Here is an 18,337-nt window from a genome sequence, read left to right as displayed (position 1 = left end):
TTAAGCTGTAGAAACCTGGATTCTGCCCTTTTATTGCCATCCCCTTGCTGTGTGACCTTAGGCAAGTCATTTCACATCTCCGAGCCTCGTTTTCTACACATATTCATGAAGGTTCAGCTCTAACCCTCAAGGATTGTTTGGTTCAACCCCACAGAATAATCACTGCACTTGAAAAAAATGTCTTGAGCCAAAGGAAAGCTCCAGGAAAAAGGCAGTTCTACTGAGTCTCCGCTCAGGGACACATAAAAAGTAAGCGGAAGAGAAGAGGAGTGACAGGAGGTGATTAACAGGAATAACACACTCTAGGACAATACATCTTAGTCTCTGGCCCACTCTCCTCCAGACGAAAGTCAAGAAGGCAGAATCTTGAAAACCCATGCACCTACTCTAAGACATGTGCAGAAGGGGGCAGCGGGAGAGCAAGGCATGCAGAAATCTACCAGCTAGAGCAAACCCTCACCCACTTCTGGGCTGTGTTCCCAGTCCAGTTCCAACCCCCTCTACCATTTCTCCCTCCTTCCCCACTCCCCAACTGCAGGCTAGGAAGAGCCCACCCCAGAGTCCAAGTTTTGAAATTGGTCCGAGGATCAAAATGATAAACGTTTCCAAAACGTTGACATATGAAAAGTAAATATTTGGTTGCACAATTGGGGTTAAAACGAGGGTCAATCCACCCCACTCTCCAAGCGCCTCTCCTCTTGCTGCCAAGCCCAGGATCCGAGGCTGAGTGCGGTTTGTAAGATTATAGCGCTGGGTCTCATTTAAAGGGCTGTCAGCATTTCCATTCTCCGGCCCGTTTGGGGAGGCATTTATAACCGAGCCATAAAAAATTCACCGGGGCTGCAACTTGGCATCTCCGAGGCCGCGCTCCAGGCAGGGAGGGTTTTGCAAGCACCCACTCTGAATTGGTTCGGTTCCTCAGAAGTTAGACCTTCAGACACACTCTCAACTTTCCTCGCAAGGGCAGCCAGAGAGCGGCTGGCCCATTCTGATCTCCAAGCCGGTCACAGTTTCTCAGGCTCTCTCTCCTGTCTCCGTGCCCTGACGCCCCATCACCCTTCAGCTTTCTCCTTCGCCCTCTCTTTAATGAGCGCGGACCCCTTACCCTCACCCTACGACCTCCCTGTCTGCAGTGTCATCTCTCCTCGCCTCCTGCCAGCATTCTCCTTGGAAGCTGTCAGCTGGCCCTGCGTCTGGCACTCTCACCCCTGGAGAGACACTGCTCTTTGCTCATCACTGGGGTCCTCGAGACCTCTCTCCCCAGACCTGCCCAAAGCCACAGACCCCCAACTCAGAGAGTGAAGGACCCGATGCAGAAGAGGGTGAAGGCAGAGAATGCAACTAGCGCGGCCAAGGAGAAGGAAGGATCTGGCGCCGGCGGGGGGGGGCCCTCTGTGGGACCCAGGTGGGTGGCCCGGGTGAGGCAGGGCGGGGCGGGGGTACTCACAGGCGCTCGGCGTTGCGGGGGATGCCCCGGGGAACCGCCCGGAGGCCCAGCCCGTGGCAGTCCACGCTGGCGGCGGAGCAGGTACACTTGGTGGGGCAGGCGGCAGCGGGGGGGCCGCTCAGAACACTCGCCAGCGCGAAGGCCAGCACCAGGCGGGCGCGCACCGCGGCGCCTTCCTCCGTCCGCCCGGGGGCCATAGTGTGCAGGGGCCCGCGCCCGGAGGAGGTTGCCTCGGCGGGGCAAGACGCGTGGAGCCCACGGAGGTGCGCTGGGAGCACGGGCGGCCTGAGGAGCGAGCGGCTGAGTTGGCGCGGAGGAGGAGCGAGCTCGGCGCTCAGGCGCACGGGGCGCGGGCGGAGCGGGGCGCGCCGGGCGGCGGCGGCGGCAGCAGCAGCTCCATCGGCGGGGCCGGCGCTGCCCCGCTGCGCATCGCTCGGAGTGCCCAGGTGCCGAGCGCCCCCTGGCCCCGCTGGCCCGCGGCCCGGGGCGCGGGCCGGGTTGGGGACCTGGGGCGAGCGCAGTGAGGCACGGGCGCCCCGGGAGGTTCGGCTTGGGGCTGGGCTCGGGAGCGCGGCGGCGGCGGCGGCGGCTGAGGCACGGGGCGACCGGGTGAGCTGGCCGGTGCTCGCTCTCTCCATTCACTGAGCCGGGCAGACACCGGAGACGTGGGGCCCACCCCTCCCGCCCCCCAAAAACGCCAGCTCCGCCTCCCATTGGCTGCGCCGCGCGTCATGTCGACTAAGTTGGGAACTTTGCTGGAGCAACCGAGAGCTCGAAGGGAGGAGGCAACGGAGGAGGGAGCTCGGCCAGCAGGGCCCCAGAATTGAGGCTTACTCACTCTGAGGAGCCAAGGACTGATCAGTCTGGTGTCCCTGAGCTGCGCATGCTACTCAATATTCTTTCCTTCTGTCCCAACACCGTCCCGCAAGGGGGCATTTGAGTACCCCGACCTTATAGATAAAAACTCAAAGCCCATCGAAGCCCATCAAGCTACCTCATCTACAAAGATCCTACCTCATCTTGGCCAAGATCCACTTCTTCCCGAAGGACCTACTCTATTGACATTACTGCACTCCGCGGTCACAAATGTCACAGAAAGTGGTCATCTGAGTGGTTCAGGTCGCTGCTGGTAAACCCTACCCGTAGGTCTGTCCTTCTTTGCCCAACCCCAATGCCTGCTGTGCTGTAAAAGTAGGGATGGCAGGGCCTTGGACCCCTGGATTGACAATGCTGTGTTCCTAGTCCGTGAGCTTCTGCCTCCTGACCAGGTGACTCTGGGTCAATCGTGTCACCACTGGGCTTTGATTTCCTCAAAACAAGGAGGCCACAGCCCTGTCTGGGCCCACCTCACTGGGCTGTTCGGAGCATCAAAGAAGAGAAAGTGTTTTTTTCAAAAGAGTCATTTGCATGCAAGGCATCCCTTCTGCCCCCCCCCCCCACCACCACCATGCCTTCCTCTTCCAGTGGCCGCTCAAAATTGGCCAGGTCTGAGCTTTTCCAGATGCTGTGGGGAGGGGCGTGTGTTAGAGGCTCCATAAATACTTGTAGGAATGATTCTGTTTGTTTGTTTGGAGGGAGAGGGCAGGAACTGGAGGAAGTATTGCCCAGACTTCCTTGAGGTCTGCTCACACTGGAAAAATCTGAATGAGCCCTGTACACACACACACACACCATCACATATACCCACTTGTACACAAACATGCTTACACACTCACTCTTAGACACATTCACACTCGATCACATATAACACATGTGCACATGCACGCTCACACACACACTCACATACCCCGTGTCGTTGACAACAACTCCGCTCCTGAGAGTTCTTCCCTTTTCTTTCACATAAATGCTATTCTGATTCCTTCTACTTCATTTTCCTTCAAAGGAACTTTGAACTGCTTGGACCACATTCTGTGAATATATAGTAGAGGTGCAGATTTTATTTTATTGTACTTAGCAGATTTTCAAAGTTTCAGCTGCAGGCTCCCAACTGTACGTACACACACGCACACGCACACACTTCAGCCCCTCCATTATTCATAAACACATTAGGTGCAATTTACTGCTGTTATTCTTGGGAGCAGCTTTCAGTACAGATGCTGTTGTCATCGCCCTCTGGTGGTCATAGAGGGTCTAGGGGTGACTTCAGCATTTAAGAACTCTAAACATCCTTGCCTCTGAAGCTTTCCTCCAAACCTTGAACCAATTTAGTACCAGGACTGAGGCAGATGAGAGAACTGGGCAAAGGCCCAAGGGCACACAAGCGTCTCAGACTGTCTGGGGCAGAAAAGCGTAGGGTTTTCTTTGTTTTCCCAAATGCACACTAGAGCATGTTTTGCAATCCCTTCAGGCTGGGCCTGGGTCTGGGCTGTAAGCACAGTGTATGTGTGTGTATGTGTGTGTGTGTTGGGGTGATGTGGGTTATTTTCCATTTAAGCTGCTGGGAGGGGGATTCATGAACCTGACTAGATCTTTAAGTGACTTCACAGGCATTCAAGTTTGCTTTTCCCTGGGAGAGCCACCTTAGAACAGAACCCAGAGTCAATTAACCCAAGGAAGGAGCAAATGGAAGAAACAGGAGGTGCACAGGACACTGGAAGCCCAGAATCATGGAGTATTTGGGCTGGAACAACCTTAGACATCACCTAATCCAGCATCTCTACAAGTGTCTTCTGATGATGACTAGTTCCACATGTTTCTTCATGGGGGGGGAAAGCTTCCTTGTGCAAAAATAGAGTAAGAAATGCTGTTCGCGTTCACCTCTCCTGGTGACTGCATCACAGATAAGTGTATTTAAGAGTCCTAAAATAAAGAAAGTGGCTTAAAGTTTGTTTAATTCAGTTTCCCAGTATCACGGGCCCTTTTACGTGTAAACTTAATACTCTTTTGGAATTTTTGGAGAACCCCCAATAAAATTCAACGCTTGTATTTAATAACATGGAAACTAAGTCTCGGAGAGGGGAGGGCACTGGTGCAAAGTCACCCAGCTGACCAATGAGAGAGCCAGAGCCAGAACCCAGGGCTCCCCATGCCTAGAATGGAGCTCCATCCACTGCCCGCCCTTCACTGATTCCAAGGAATCTGCAGAATGTGTCAGCCTCCCCATGGAAGAATTACTCTCCCTAGAGAAGTCTAAGTCCTTATGAGGTCAGGCTATTGGGTAGGACTTTTTATGTCTAAGTTCCAGAGATGGCTTTTATACTCTGTGGTATGAGTTTCAGAGTTCTACACAAGTCTCCTGGGATTTTTGGATTTTTTTCCAAATTAAAGAAAAATGTTCCCTTTACTTTTCCATAGACGTCTCAGAAGCAAACTACCCACCCATTCCCCCAGGAAAAGCCACCTCAGACTTTACCTGTTTTTTGTCTCTCGGTGTAAGGCACCACCATTCACATGGCCGCTGTAATCGCTTGAGGTTTTCTGGTTGCAGCAATAACTAACTAATTGAAGTAAAAAATATATATATGACTTTTTAAGCAGGCTTTTGGGTGGCATAAAAATTTAAGGGAAAAAATGAAGAGGGAGGTTTCAAGAAAGACAAGAACCAAGGCAGGAACCAGGTGCCAAGCCTAAGACTTCCAGGTACCTAGGAGGAAAAGACTGCTTGGCCTGCTTACATCACGTGATCACCCTCTTGGCCAGAAAAGACAAGAACCCATGGGTGATGGTTCTTTGCAAACTACACTCAGCAGGGCAGGCAGGAGTGGTGCTCTCAGAGGAAAATCGGGGAGCTATTAGCTAAGAAAAGTAAGGGGAGGCAAAACAGCACCGAAGCATCTTCCCTCTGCCTCATACCACAGCCATTCAGTTCCTGAGTCCTGTTAATTCTTCCCCATGATTATCTTCTGAATATGTCCCCTCTTCATCTTTGGTCCTCCTGCCACTGTTCAGATCCTGTTTTCATACTTGGCCGTTGTTCACATTGGTCCCCACATTAATTCTCTAACTTTGTTTTGCTCTAACAATCCATCTTTTGCTCTGACGATCAAGGGACCTTTCTAAAATGCAGATCTGACAGTGCAATCTTGAACCTTGAAATAGATTTCTGTCATTGCCACCTCATCTCCCACCACTCTCCCCACACCCACTCAACATCCCTCCTGTAACATCCTTTCCTGTTCTTTCCTATCTGGCTCCCCCAGAGTCAGTTTAGCTGTCAATTTCTCTAGGAAACCTTGCTGGGCCACACTATTAGATTCTCTAGGGCAGTCACCATATATAATCCATTTGTTACAACATTTTATTATAAAATTTTTCAAACATTCAGAGACATCTAATCCATTTTTGCATGCTTGATGCCTAGAGGTACAAATAAATCTTTGACATTTGATGAATGAATAAATGAACAAATCCATGAATGAATGATCTTCCCAATCAGCTAGCATATGTGATAGTCTTTTGTTGTAGTTTTACTTACTTTGATCAACATTGCTTGATCTTTGGGGGAGAAAGAGGTTACATTCTTTCAGAATTTCTGGGAGGGTTTTTTGCTAACTATATACACTCTCTCTTTATGATATCTTTTCTCCTACCCTACTGAAACTTAGCATTTATGCTGGTCATTCTCTAATGGATTGCCCAGATCACTCTCTGCCCACTGTCACCCGGTTCTATTCCCAAGGAGGCTGACCTTAATGGACTGTATCACCTGCACTTCCTTGGGTCTGGTCATGTGGGGACCTAGCAGGATATCTGAGAGCTGGAGGAGGGAGGCCAGGGCTTCCTCCACAAGGGCTTCAGTCTGGCAGTGGCTGCCTTCCTTGACTGAAGGTCATAATTCATGTCCTCTAGACCTCCTAGTCCCATCCCCTTGCCTCTTTGGGGGTAGGAGTAAGAACAGCTTCCTGTTATGGTAAACCTGGCAGTCCCCATCCCTTGTTGATTCCTTAACCTTTGCCTCATCTTTCTAAATAGTCCCCTTATTAAACTTTCTGCAGTTACTCCTTCGAGTTGTGTCATCCATTTCCAACCAGGGACCCTGAAACTAACACACTACTCACTGAGCCAGTAAAGCAGATCTCTGAGGAGTAGTTGAAAAGGGAGGGGAGGGAGAGACGATGAAAACTCCAATTTGAGATTAAGGCTGTGATCCCTATTAAATGCTCCTGGGAGAGAGAACAATGCATGTATGTGAATTTTAGGTCCTTTCTGGAGAACAGGTTTAAGGGAAAGGTACCATCAATCAGACCATGTTTTTCAATGCAAAGTCTTCTTTCTCTCTCCTCTGAGAAAGAAAGAACAATAAAGGTTTACTGACAGTTAATCTATTGAGCCTCCCCAAGGAGCAGGATCCACTCTGACTAGATAAAGATTTGATGAATGAAGATCTAATTTAAAAATAATCTATTTTGGGGGCTTCCCTGGTGGCGCAGTGGTTGAGAGTCCGCCTGCCGATGCAGGGGACACGGGTTCGTGTCCCGGTCCGGGAAGATCCCACATGCCGCAGAGCAGCTAGGCCCGTGAGCCATGGCCGCTGAGCCTGCACGTCCGGAGCCTGTGCTCCGCAACGGGAGAGGCCACGGCAGTGAGAGGCCTGCATACCGCAAAAAAAAAAAATCTATCTTGGAGAAGATGAAGAAACAGAATCTTCCAAAATCCAGGTACACCTGTAGTGGACAACTGTCACTCTTTACTCCAACCATTGTGATTGTGGTTCAGAACTTTCTTGTTCTCATATAATCTTATTCCCCTCAAGACTGATTTTTTTAGGGGTTCAGCACATGACTTAAATGAGCAAATCAGAGTCTTCCCTAGGATTTTTCTAACTGGAACTGGAGAAAGAGATCCAGTCCCTCTGTGATTATAAAGCTGGAACATGTGAGGAACATGAGTGAGTGGTCATATTTTCAGCTGTGTGGCTCCAGCCGCTACAATGGAATAGATTTGAACCATTTTCCTGAAGTGTAAGAGTGGCATCTAGCTTAACTGAAGCAATCAAACAACCACTTATTGGGACTTTCATATATGCCCAGGAGAAAACAGCCCACAGCTGCCAACAATCCAATTAGGAAGACAAAATTAGGATACATGAAAGAAGAGAAAAGACATGGCATATAATTAAATGCTAATTGACGTGGGTCATATAGTAATTGCTATGAAAATTCTACAGTGAAAGAAATCACTTCAAGCTGAATTAGAAGGGCTGAGGAATACCATTTGGCTTTTGAAGGATGCATAGATTTGATGAAATCAATGGGAGGGAAAAGGGTCTTTGCATTGAGGGAAGCAAAGGCAAGGAGGCAGGAATAGAATGAATGGTGTATGGGTTTAGCGAGAGGGCTTTGCGAATGTCGTATATGAGAGTTTGGGGGCAGATTTCTACTGATCTGAGAGCGAATTTGAGAGAAAGAGCTTTGATGCCTGATTTGCCCTTGGAGGTGGCTTGATCACCTTGCCATGGAAGTTGGAGGGCTCTGTGTAGAGACAATGACTCTGACCTTGAGAGATGATACAGTTTGAAATCCCCAGAAGGGAACCATGAATGTACCACCAGATCAACTTTGCCCTGGTCTGAGAGGAGGCCAGATGATCTGGGGCGCTTTTGTTTCCCTAAACTGGTCCATCTAGATGGCGACGTAGCCAGATGTGGGGTCAGCCAGAGTGATGACCTGAGAAGCCTGGCAGACAGGTGAATGCAATCACGTGCCTCTCCAAACTACACAATGAAGATTTGTCTCATATTTGAGCAAAACAAGAACTGTCACTGGGGAAATGGCTCTCTAATTTGAGGAGTATTAATCACCTAATTAACCAGAACACTGCTTATAAAACTTCTCCCACCCAGGGAACCAAATTAAGCAAAGCACGAGGATGTGCCACACAGACTTGGTGGTGGTATCTGCATCTTTGGCTGGCCTTCTCGGGCACTGGGGCTCACAAAACTCTCCAGCCAGCTGTTGGTTTTGACAGAAACTTTTAGAATATCAGCCTCGTTTAGCAAGCAGTAATTAGTGCAAACTCAGAGAAACCCCTCTCACAATTTCCCTGGAATTACGGGTGTCCCTGATGTGCTGGGTACTATTCTGAGTATTTTGCATACATTAACTCTATAATCCTCATGGTAACCAGTTGAAGTCCCCTGTTGTAGTAGAGGCTGGCTCCATGCTCACAGATCCAGTTTCTTTTCCTGGGCACACAGGAAAACTTCATTTCCCAGCTTCCTTTGCAGTTACATGGGGGCCATGTGCCTCATTCTGACCAACAGAGTGTGTGCAGAAGTGACGCATACCACTTCCAGACTTGGTCTTTGAAATCTCTTACATAACCAGGCAAGACTTCCCTCTTTGAATGTTGGCTGGATAGAGGGGATCCAGTGAAGGATCCCGAAGTGTCATTGAGAGAGTAGTAGAGCCACAAAAAGACACTGGAATGCCTGAATTATCACCTAGAAGGCAGTGGTCAAACAGTCTAGTCTGTAACATGAGAAAAACCTAAGCCCCCCCTGAGATTTTGGGGTTGTTTATTATATCCATTAGCATTAATTACCCAGGCTGATACATCAGTGCAATCTTGGCAATTATGTTTGTGCAATCACACAGGACCAATCTTAGGGAAAGCTACTACCTGTGTGTTATGATTTCAGAGACAACAGGGAATTCCTCCCATCCTAAAATAATACTTTCTCCTATTGGTTCATTGATGAAATGCTTTTTAATAGTAACCTTCATTATCTGCTCTTTATTTCTTATTCACTTAACATATCTTTACGGAGTTCTTTCTAGGTACAGGTAATATTATACATGTTAGAGTGAAGACAAAGTAAACATGATCGCCACTCTCATAAAGTCTTGTATGGGCAACAGATGCAAAACAATCCATTAAACAAGGAAATAGATAATTACAAATTACAAGGTGTTGGGAAGGGAATTAATAGGGTGATATGATAAAGACCAATTGAGGCTAACAAAGTTTCCAAAAAGTGGTTAGGGAAGGAGACTCAAAAGAAAAGAAGAATCAAGCTATGATATAATAAAGTATGGAGTGGGGTAGATCATATTCCAAGAGACAAAACAGCACGTGTAAAGGCCCTACAATATGGCTTGACCAGTTAAAGGAACGTAAAGAAGGGCACTATGGCTAGATCTTAGAGCATGAGGGAGACCTGTTCTGGGAAGGTCAGAATTATTTCTCCCTCACCATTGCATTGACCCCCGTCTGTGCAAAGCACAGCAATGAGTGGTATTACCCCTATCATTTGTAAATGATATGAAGAGAAGCCGAAACTTTTGGCTTGACATAGAATCTATTGCAGTTCCAGAGGTATTTGTATATAGGGGGCTGATAAAAGGCAAACTAGTTAAGGGAATTGTATTAAAGCTATCTTGTATAGGCAGCATGATATTTTCCTACAGCTTTCAAGTTTTTCGATGCAGCTGGTAGGTGGGAGGAGACTTGATAAGGACCATCAGAGTAGGAGATTAAAGCCCTTCTAACCTACCCTTGGTACCACCACCTCACAGAGTGAATATTCAGTCCCGGGGAGGGCATGTAAAATATTTTATTGTACAAATTTCTATTTTCCCAAGTTTAGCTAATGGCATCACCATCTCCTCAGATGGCCAGGCCAAAAAGCTAAATGCCATCTGTAACTCCTCCCTTTTCTACCTCTTAACCCACTCCATCCATCAGCTCACCAAGACCTCTTGATTTCTCAACTTAAAACCTTGTGAGATCCTACCCACCAATGCTCCATCTCCTTGGCTTTGTTCAGCCTCGATAGCTTCTTACCCAGGCCCTTTAATCGGCTTTCCTGTTCAACTCCTCCAGCCACATTCCAGAGCTTAGAAGCATTTCCCTTATTTACAGAATAAAGTCTAAAATGTATACATGGTAAAGAAGGGTCTTTATCAGCTAACGTTTTGCTTCATTTCTTCATGAAACTCTTGCTTCATTTCTTCACAAATCCCCATTTCCACCTTAGGCTGAGCCATGGAGAATTAATGTTTCCTGAATGTGTTGAGGTGTTTGCCATCTGTCACAGTATCCCATGCTCTTCCCTCTTTCTGCAATGCCCTTGCCCACCTCCTCCCTCTGGGGAAATTTTCCTAGTCCTTCACCATGCAGCTCAAGTATCACCACCTCTGTGAAACATTTCATACTTCCTTTTTAAACACCTCACTATATTAGAGATTTCTTCATTTGACCTGTGGCTGTAGAAATCTATTATTGCACACCTTACACCAATGTAAGTATCTCTTTATACTTCTCCATTCTTCCCCAACTAGATTGGGAGTCCCTTGAGAGATGGCATGTGATTGTCTAAACTCCTTGAGAGAGCTTTCTATCTTCATTGTGTCGGAATCCTCTTTTGCCATTCTTTCTTCAATCAACCCCTTTCAGAATTTCTTCCCAACGTTCTACTGAAACTGACCTCCCCATTCTTCTGGTTACTTAAGCCAAAATTCATCCTTCACTTCTGTCTTCCTTTTATATTCAACATCCAAACAATCAGCAAATCCTGTTTATTTTTTCTTCAAGTCCAGACAGCCTAAAGATAATTTCCAGGCTGAAGCACAGCATTCTAAGTTGAAGAGACAGAGATTGGAGAGGCCAATGAGTCTAGAGTTGTGAGACTGCATACCTGAGAAGTGGGAGCTGAACAAAAGAGAGTTCCAGATTCTAAAACCTACAGAGAGGTTCCTCTGAGTCTCTGACTGAGTGTTTGTGAAAGAAAACTACATGAGGCTGGGGAAAGAACCACCAGAGAGCAGTAGAATGACCCTAATTTCCAGAGTTCACACAGGACTGGAAATTAAGGGTTTCCACCAGCCACAGTGAAAGTCCCTCATAGTACATAGGCCATTGGGAAGAAACCTCAGAAGAGTATTGCCTTTGTAGTAGAGCCAAAGACACTACAAAGTGGGTGTACCTAAGAAAAGCTTAAAAACAAATCTCAAAAGGATTCAACTGATGCCATATAACTTAATTGTGAGATAGAACAAAGTTCCATACTCTTAAAGAAACATATACAACATGAGCACCCAACAATGTAAATTTCATAAAGACCGCCATCAAATAAAAAGTCACCAGGAACACAAAGAAGCCTGAAAATATGATTTATAAAAGAGAAAAAAATAAAATCAATAGAAACAGACCCGGAAATGGTAGAGATGATATAATTAACAGACAATGATGTTAAAATAGCCCTTATAAACATACTTGGTGTATTTAGGAGATAGGGAAAAATAGAAGATATAGAAAGAATCAAATAGAACTTGTAGAGCTGTAAAATACAATATCTAAAATGAAAATGCACTGGAAGGGATTAACAGCAGGTAAGATCCAGCAAAAGGTCTTGCATCTAGGGTTGTTTTAAGTCTTACAACTTTATAATTAAAAGACAAACAGCCAAATTAAAACTAAGCAAAAGACCTTAAGACACATTTCATCAAAATGTAGAAAGAGATACAAATAACAAGTAGACACATCGAAAGATGCTAAACATCATTAGTCATAAAGAAATGCAAATTAAAATCACAAGCTACCACTATACAGCTGCTAGAATGGCCAATATCAAAAGGAGTGAAATTACTAAGCATTGATGAGGATATGGAGGAACTGGGATCCCAATTCATTGATAGTAGGAGTAAAAATGCTACAACTGCTTTGGAAAACAGTTTGGCAGTTTCTTAAACATTAAACATATACTTATCATATGACCAAGTAATTTTACTCCTAAATGCCTACCAAAGAAAAAGGAAAACATGTGTCTACAGAAAAACCTGTATAGCAGCATTATCCATAACCACCCAAAATTGAAACCATCTATATGTCTATCAACTGATGATTGGATAAAAAACTAAAAATAATATATCCATACAATGGAATCCTACTCATCAATTAAAATAAATTCAAACAATCTCCTGATATATGCAATGATGTATACAAAACTCAAAAACATGTTAAGTGTAGGCAGCAAGACACAAAGACAAGACTACACATTGTATGATTCCATTTACATTAAATATAAGGAAAACAAAAACCATAGATACAGAAAGCAGACCAGTGGTTTCCTGAGGCTGGGGGTGGGGTGGGATGGGCAGTGGGAATTGATGGCTAACAGGGAATTTTTGAGGTGATGGAAGTGTTCTAAGGCTGGATTGTGGTAATAGGTACACGACTGTAAATTTATTGAAACTCTTCAAACTGGATTTAAAATGGGTGATTTTTATTGTATGTAAATTATGCCTCAATAAAGCAGCTAAAAATGAAAATTGCTTAAAGTAAAATAATAACAATGTACCAAGGGGTTTATAACATATGTAGAAATAAAGTATATGAAAATAATAGCACAAAGGACAGGAGGAAGATAATAAAAGTATACAGTTCAAAGTATACAAAGAGGTTAAACCTACAAAGAGGTTAAAATTAAAAGAATTGAAAAGAATACAGCATGAATATACTGGTCAAAGAAAGTTAGAGTGACTATATTAATAGCAGATAAAGTAGATTTTAATCTAATCATTATTTCCCTGGATACAGAGGCAAAGTTTTATCTTGAAAAATGGGTCAGTTCATCAAAGGACATAACAATCCTAAATGTGGATGCACCTAACAACAGAGTTTCAAAATACATAAAAATGGAAACTAGTTGAACTAAAAGAAGAAATAGACCAATCCATAACTATAGTTGTAAGTATTAACACTCCTATCACAGTTGTGCTAAAACAAGCAGACTCCTATCTAAGAAATCACTTAAGGATATGTGTATTAGAGTCATGAAAAACACTAGCAACCAAATAAGCTTAATTGACGTTTAGAGAATTCTCCACACAACAATAGCAGAATATTATTTTCAACTTGGAACATTCACCAAGATAAATCACAGTCTGGAACATAAAGCAAGGTTCAATAATTTTAAAAGGATTCAAATGATATAAAAATATTCTTGATCACAATAGAATTAAACTAAATATCAAAGACAGAAGGATATGTGAAAAATCAAAAAATTTGAGAACTAAACATCACTCTTCTAAGTAAATCATGTCAAAGAAGAAATCACAAGAGAAATTAGAAAATATTTTAACTGAATGAAAATGAAAACAAAACATATAAACAGGGCTTCCCTGGTGGCGCAGTGGTTGAGAGTCCGCCTGCCGAGGCAGAGGACACGGGTTCGTGCCCCGGTCCGGGAAGATCCCACATGCCACAGAGCGGCTGGGCCTGTGAGCCATGGCCGCTGGGCCTGCGCGTCCGGAGCCTGTGCTCCTCCTCTCACAACAGTGAGAGGCAAAAAAAAAAAAAAAAAAAAAAAAAAAAATATATATATATATATATAAACATTTATGAAATGAAGCTAAAGCAGTGCTCAGAGGGGATATTTTGGCATTAAACACACATATTAGAAGAGAAGGAGGGTTGAAAACAATAACCTAAGCTTCCACCTTAATAAATTAGATAAAAAAGAGCATTTCAAATCCAAAGTAAACAGAAGGAAGGAAATACTGAAGAATAGAAATCACTAAAACTGAAACAAGAATGCAATAGAGACAAGCAATGAAATCAATATTGCTTCTTTGAAAAGATAAATTTTAAAAAATTCTAGCCAGAATAATAATGAAAGAAAGAGAGAAGACATAAATGATCAATATTCGGAAGTAAATAGGGAACACCCTGTTTAATTTACCCCTATAAAGCCAGCTATCATGAAAAGTATAATAAAAGAATATTATGGGAAACTTTATGCCAAACTTTTGATAACTTAGATGGAATGGACAAATTCCTTGGAAGACAAAAACTACAAAAGCTCACTCAAGAAGAAATAAATAACCTAACTAACCCTACATCTATTAAAAAATTAAATTCATAGTTTAAAAACTTTCCCACAAAAAGAATCCAGTTTAGATGATTTCACTGGCAAGTATGACCAATTCTACACAAACTCTTCCAGAAAACAGAAAAGGCGAGAACACTTTCCAACCATTAATGAGATCAGAATTACCCCGGTACCAAAGCCAAAGACATTATAAAAAAAATAAAAATTATATACCAATTTCCCTCATAAAAATTAACTCAAAAAGCTTTAACAAAATATTAGAAAATGAAATTCCATAATAAACAGAAAGGATAATACATCATGACCAAGAGGAGTCTATCCCAAATATGGAAAGTTAGTTCAACACTTGAAGATTAAGCGATGTCATTTACTAAAGTAACAGTAAAAAAGAAAAAGCAAATGATCATCTGACAGATGCAGAAAAAGCATTGGACAAAATTTCACGTCTATTCATGATAAAAATTCTCAAAAAACTAGGGGACAAAGGAAACATCCTCAACTTGATAAAGGACATCTACAAAAATCTTTACAGCTAATATATTTATATATAGAAAGAATGATAAAAGAATAAATGCGTTCTCTTAAAATTATGAACTAGGCAATGATATTTGATCTCACTGCTCATTCCAACACCACACTGGAGGTCCTAGCCAATTAATTATATGAGAAAAAGTAAAAAAGGCATGGAGACTTGAAAGGAAAAAATAAACCTCTATTCATAGACAACATGACTGTCTAGATAGGCAATCCCAAAGAATCTACCAATAAGTATGTTTAATATGGTTGCAGGATATATGGTCAATATATGAAAATCAATTGTTTTCTTAGATACTGGAAAAGAATAACTGGAAATCGAAATAACGAAAATGGTACCATTTACAATATCATTAGAAACATGAAATGCTTAGAGGCAAAAGATGTAAATTCTCACAATGACAAAATGTTGATGAAAGAAACCAAGAGGGCCTTATAAATGAATAGATATAACTGGGCCCATAGGTTGGAAAATTAACTACTAAGATGTCAATTCACCTCCAATTGATTTATACATTCAGTGCAATCCCAATCAAAATCCCAGCATGATTTTTTGGGGTAGAAATTGACAGGGAAGTTCTAAAATTTATATAGAAAAGCAAAGGAACTAAAATCACCAAAATAGGTAATTTTGAATAAGAATAGCAAAGTTGGAGGATTCGCATTACCCGTTTGAAGACTTACTATAAAGATACAGTAATCAAGTCTGTGTGGTATTGACTAAAAGAGAGACATAGTAGATCAAGGGAATAGAATCAAGAGTTCAGAAACAGACCCACATATATACGGTTATTGGTTTTCAACCAAAGTGCCAGGGTAAGTCAATGGATAAAAGATAATCTTTTCAGCAATGGTGCTGGAACAATTGGCCATTTATATGCTAAAATAAGTAAATAACCTTGGCCTTTTTTCTGCACCATATACAAAATTAACTTGAAATGGTCTGTATCTAAATGTCAGTGTTACATGTGTAAAAACTTCTAGAAGATGTAGGAGAAAATCTTTTTCATCTTGAGTTAGGCAAAGATTTCTCAGATAAGTCACAGAAAGCACAGACCATAAGAGAACAAATTGATAAGTTGAACTAAATCAAAATTCAAAGCATCTGTTCTTTGAAAGATATTGTTAAGAAAATTAAAGACAAGTGACATATATCTGATCATGGCTTTGTGTCCAGAATAAAAAAAAAAAACTCTCAAAATTCACTAAGACAAGGAAACTAATTAAAAAAACAGGTAAAAGCTTGAATAGACACTTTACCAAAGAAGACATATAGATGGCAATAAACACGTGAAAAGAAACTAAACATCATTAGTCATCAGGGAAACTGCAAATTAAAATCATAGTGAGAAACCACTACACACTCATTAGAATGACTAAAATTAAAAAGTGCCATTGAGAATGTGGGGCACCTGGAGGCCTCGTACACATTAGTGATGGGAATGTTCAATGGTCAGGTCTTTGGCAGTTTCTAGTAATGCTACACATTCACTTACTACGTGACCCATAAACCCCACTCTTGGTATTTTAACCAAGAAAAGTAAAAACCTATGTCCACAAAAACCTGTTTACAGATGTTTATGGAAGCTTTATTTATAACAATCAAAAAACAGAAGCAACTCAGATGTTTATCAACTGCTTGAATGGATAACCAATTTGTGGTATGTTAATGGAATGGAATACAACTTAGTAATAAAATAAAGCATCGATACAGGCAACAAAATGGATGAAATTTAGAAGCATTCTATTAGTGAAAGAAGTTACCAAACCTGCATACTCTACATATAATTACACTTATGTGACATTTTATATGAAAAGGCAGAGAGCAGATCCAAAACCAGGTCGATCATTGGTTTCTAGGGACTGGCTGTGGGGGAAGATAACTGACTACAAAAGGACACAAGGAAACTTTTTGCAGTGCTGGAAATGTTCTACATCTTAATTATGGTTTTGGTTACAAAACTATATACATTTGTCAAAACTCATCATACTACACTCTTAGAAAGGTAAAATTTTATCATCTATAAATATCTCAATAAATCTGACACCCTCCCCCAAATTTCGCTTAAGCCTCAGTTCCTTCATCTATAAAATTATGGCCACTGTTATTTTTTTCCTTAAAAATGATCCTTTTCCATGGAAATATTATTCTGGCCCTGATTTCTAAGCCATTCCTTTGATTATCATTTGCCATTTTATATCACTGGTAAACAAAGGCGAAATACATTCATGACGAGCATCTATTATCATGCTCCATATGTACTGATAACTTGTGCAATACTTAAAGTATATGACATTTAATAAAAGAGGAAGAAAGAGTCCATTTTTTTCAGGTTCCAAGCATACACTACAGACTCCAGACCTTGATGAGAAAAATTTGCTTTTCGAATTCACACCCTGTCCTCTTTTCTCAGTTTGCAATGGGAAGAATTCTCAAAAATGGTGCTAGTTATTTCTCAGAGCCTAGGGGGTATCAGGGTTCTGACATAGAGCAGTGGGACTTGTAAATGTATTTTCATAGCTGACATGATTACATTCAGAGTAACTGGATCCATTTTGGGTTTCTTCCCCTTTGTTTCTTGTGGAAGTGGGGTAACCCCTTCACTTGGCCTCAGAACTCAGCCTGTGTTTACCTCCTATTACAACTCTAACAGTAATTCTCGTTGCTCACCCTTAGTGTCTACTGCCTTCACAAACTTTCTCCTCCACTGTCCTGATGTAGACAACCCTATGGAAACCAATTTCTAGTCTTGTATTTCAATTGGGGACATATTCTCTAAACCTACCTAGAGCTGAATTTTCTAAACCAGACCTGTCTGCAGACTGCACCACCATTATCATTATTTTGCTTTTTAATAATAATCATAACAACAATAATAATAATGCTAATAATGTAGCAACATTACCATTAATTAGCAATTGGGCCCAGGTCAGTGCTAGATACTTATAACTAATCCTCACATCTCTCAGTGACACAGGTATGGTCCCCATTTTACAATGAGGAATTGAGGCACAGAGCATCTCAATGGCTCTGCGCTGGCCATATTGCCTATGAATGGCACATCTGGGCTCCAGTACAGGTCTGACTCCAAACCCCACATTCTTTCCCTGGCTGACAAGGCTCAAGAGCTCACCTGGCCTATCAGCCAGGACATACTGGCACAGGGATTAATTTAGGTCAAATTTTTGAAAAGAGTGAAAGAAATGAGACCTCAAAAGGAAATACTTGGCAAAATTTTCCTCTTAATCAAGCCACTGACAACCTTCAGATCTTCTCTTTAATTACAACAGGGTTACTCACCAGACAGCTGCTTTTCCTGGATGACTGCTGATAGGCAAATCCTGGTGCCAGGTTGGTAATTAGGCACCTCACCTGTTTGACCACTTACTTACAGCCAACCCATGGCAGACATCACTAATCAGTCATAGCAGTCTCACCACAGTGGCCTTGGGTGGCTTTACAATCATTCTCATTGTTCTGCTGAGGCAGCTTTCAGCAACTGATTACCACTGACAGGTAAGTTAAGAATCATTTGCCTTCCCAGTCCTAGCTGAGCTTGTTTGTCTTGTGTTTTGATTCTTCC

At 42.6% G+C, this 18,337-nt stretch overlaps 1 protein-coding gene across 1 annotated transcript in view; it reads right to left on the bottom strand.

The window, feature by feature from the left end:
• Window positions 1-1,823, bottom strand: part of SLIT3 (slit guidance ligand 3) — a 609,763-nt gene extending 607,940 nt beyond the window's left edge. Inside the window, exon 1 of the mRNA XM_067732892.1 lies at window positions 1,448-1,823. Within this exon, the coding sequence (XP_067588993.1) occupies window positions 1,448-1,644 (197 nt within the window). The 5' untranslated portion in view covers window positions 1,645-1,823. The remainder of the gene's footprint in view (window positions 1-1,447) is intronic.
• Window positions 1,824-18,337: the final 16,514 nt, after the last annotated feature.

This window comes from Pseudorca crassidens, chromosome 3 (genome assembly GCF_039906515.1).
Source record: "Pseudorca crassidens isolate mPseCra1 chromosome 3, mPseCra1.hap1, whole genome shotgun sequence".
In the NCBI taxonomy this organism is placed as follows: Eukaryota; Metazoa; Chordata; class Mammalia; order Artiodactyla; family Delphinidae; genus Pseudorca; species Pseudorca crassidens.
Note: the sequence above shows the minus strand (reverse complement) of the source record. Positions and strands in the feature narration are given on the sequence as shown.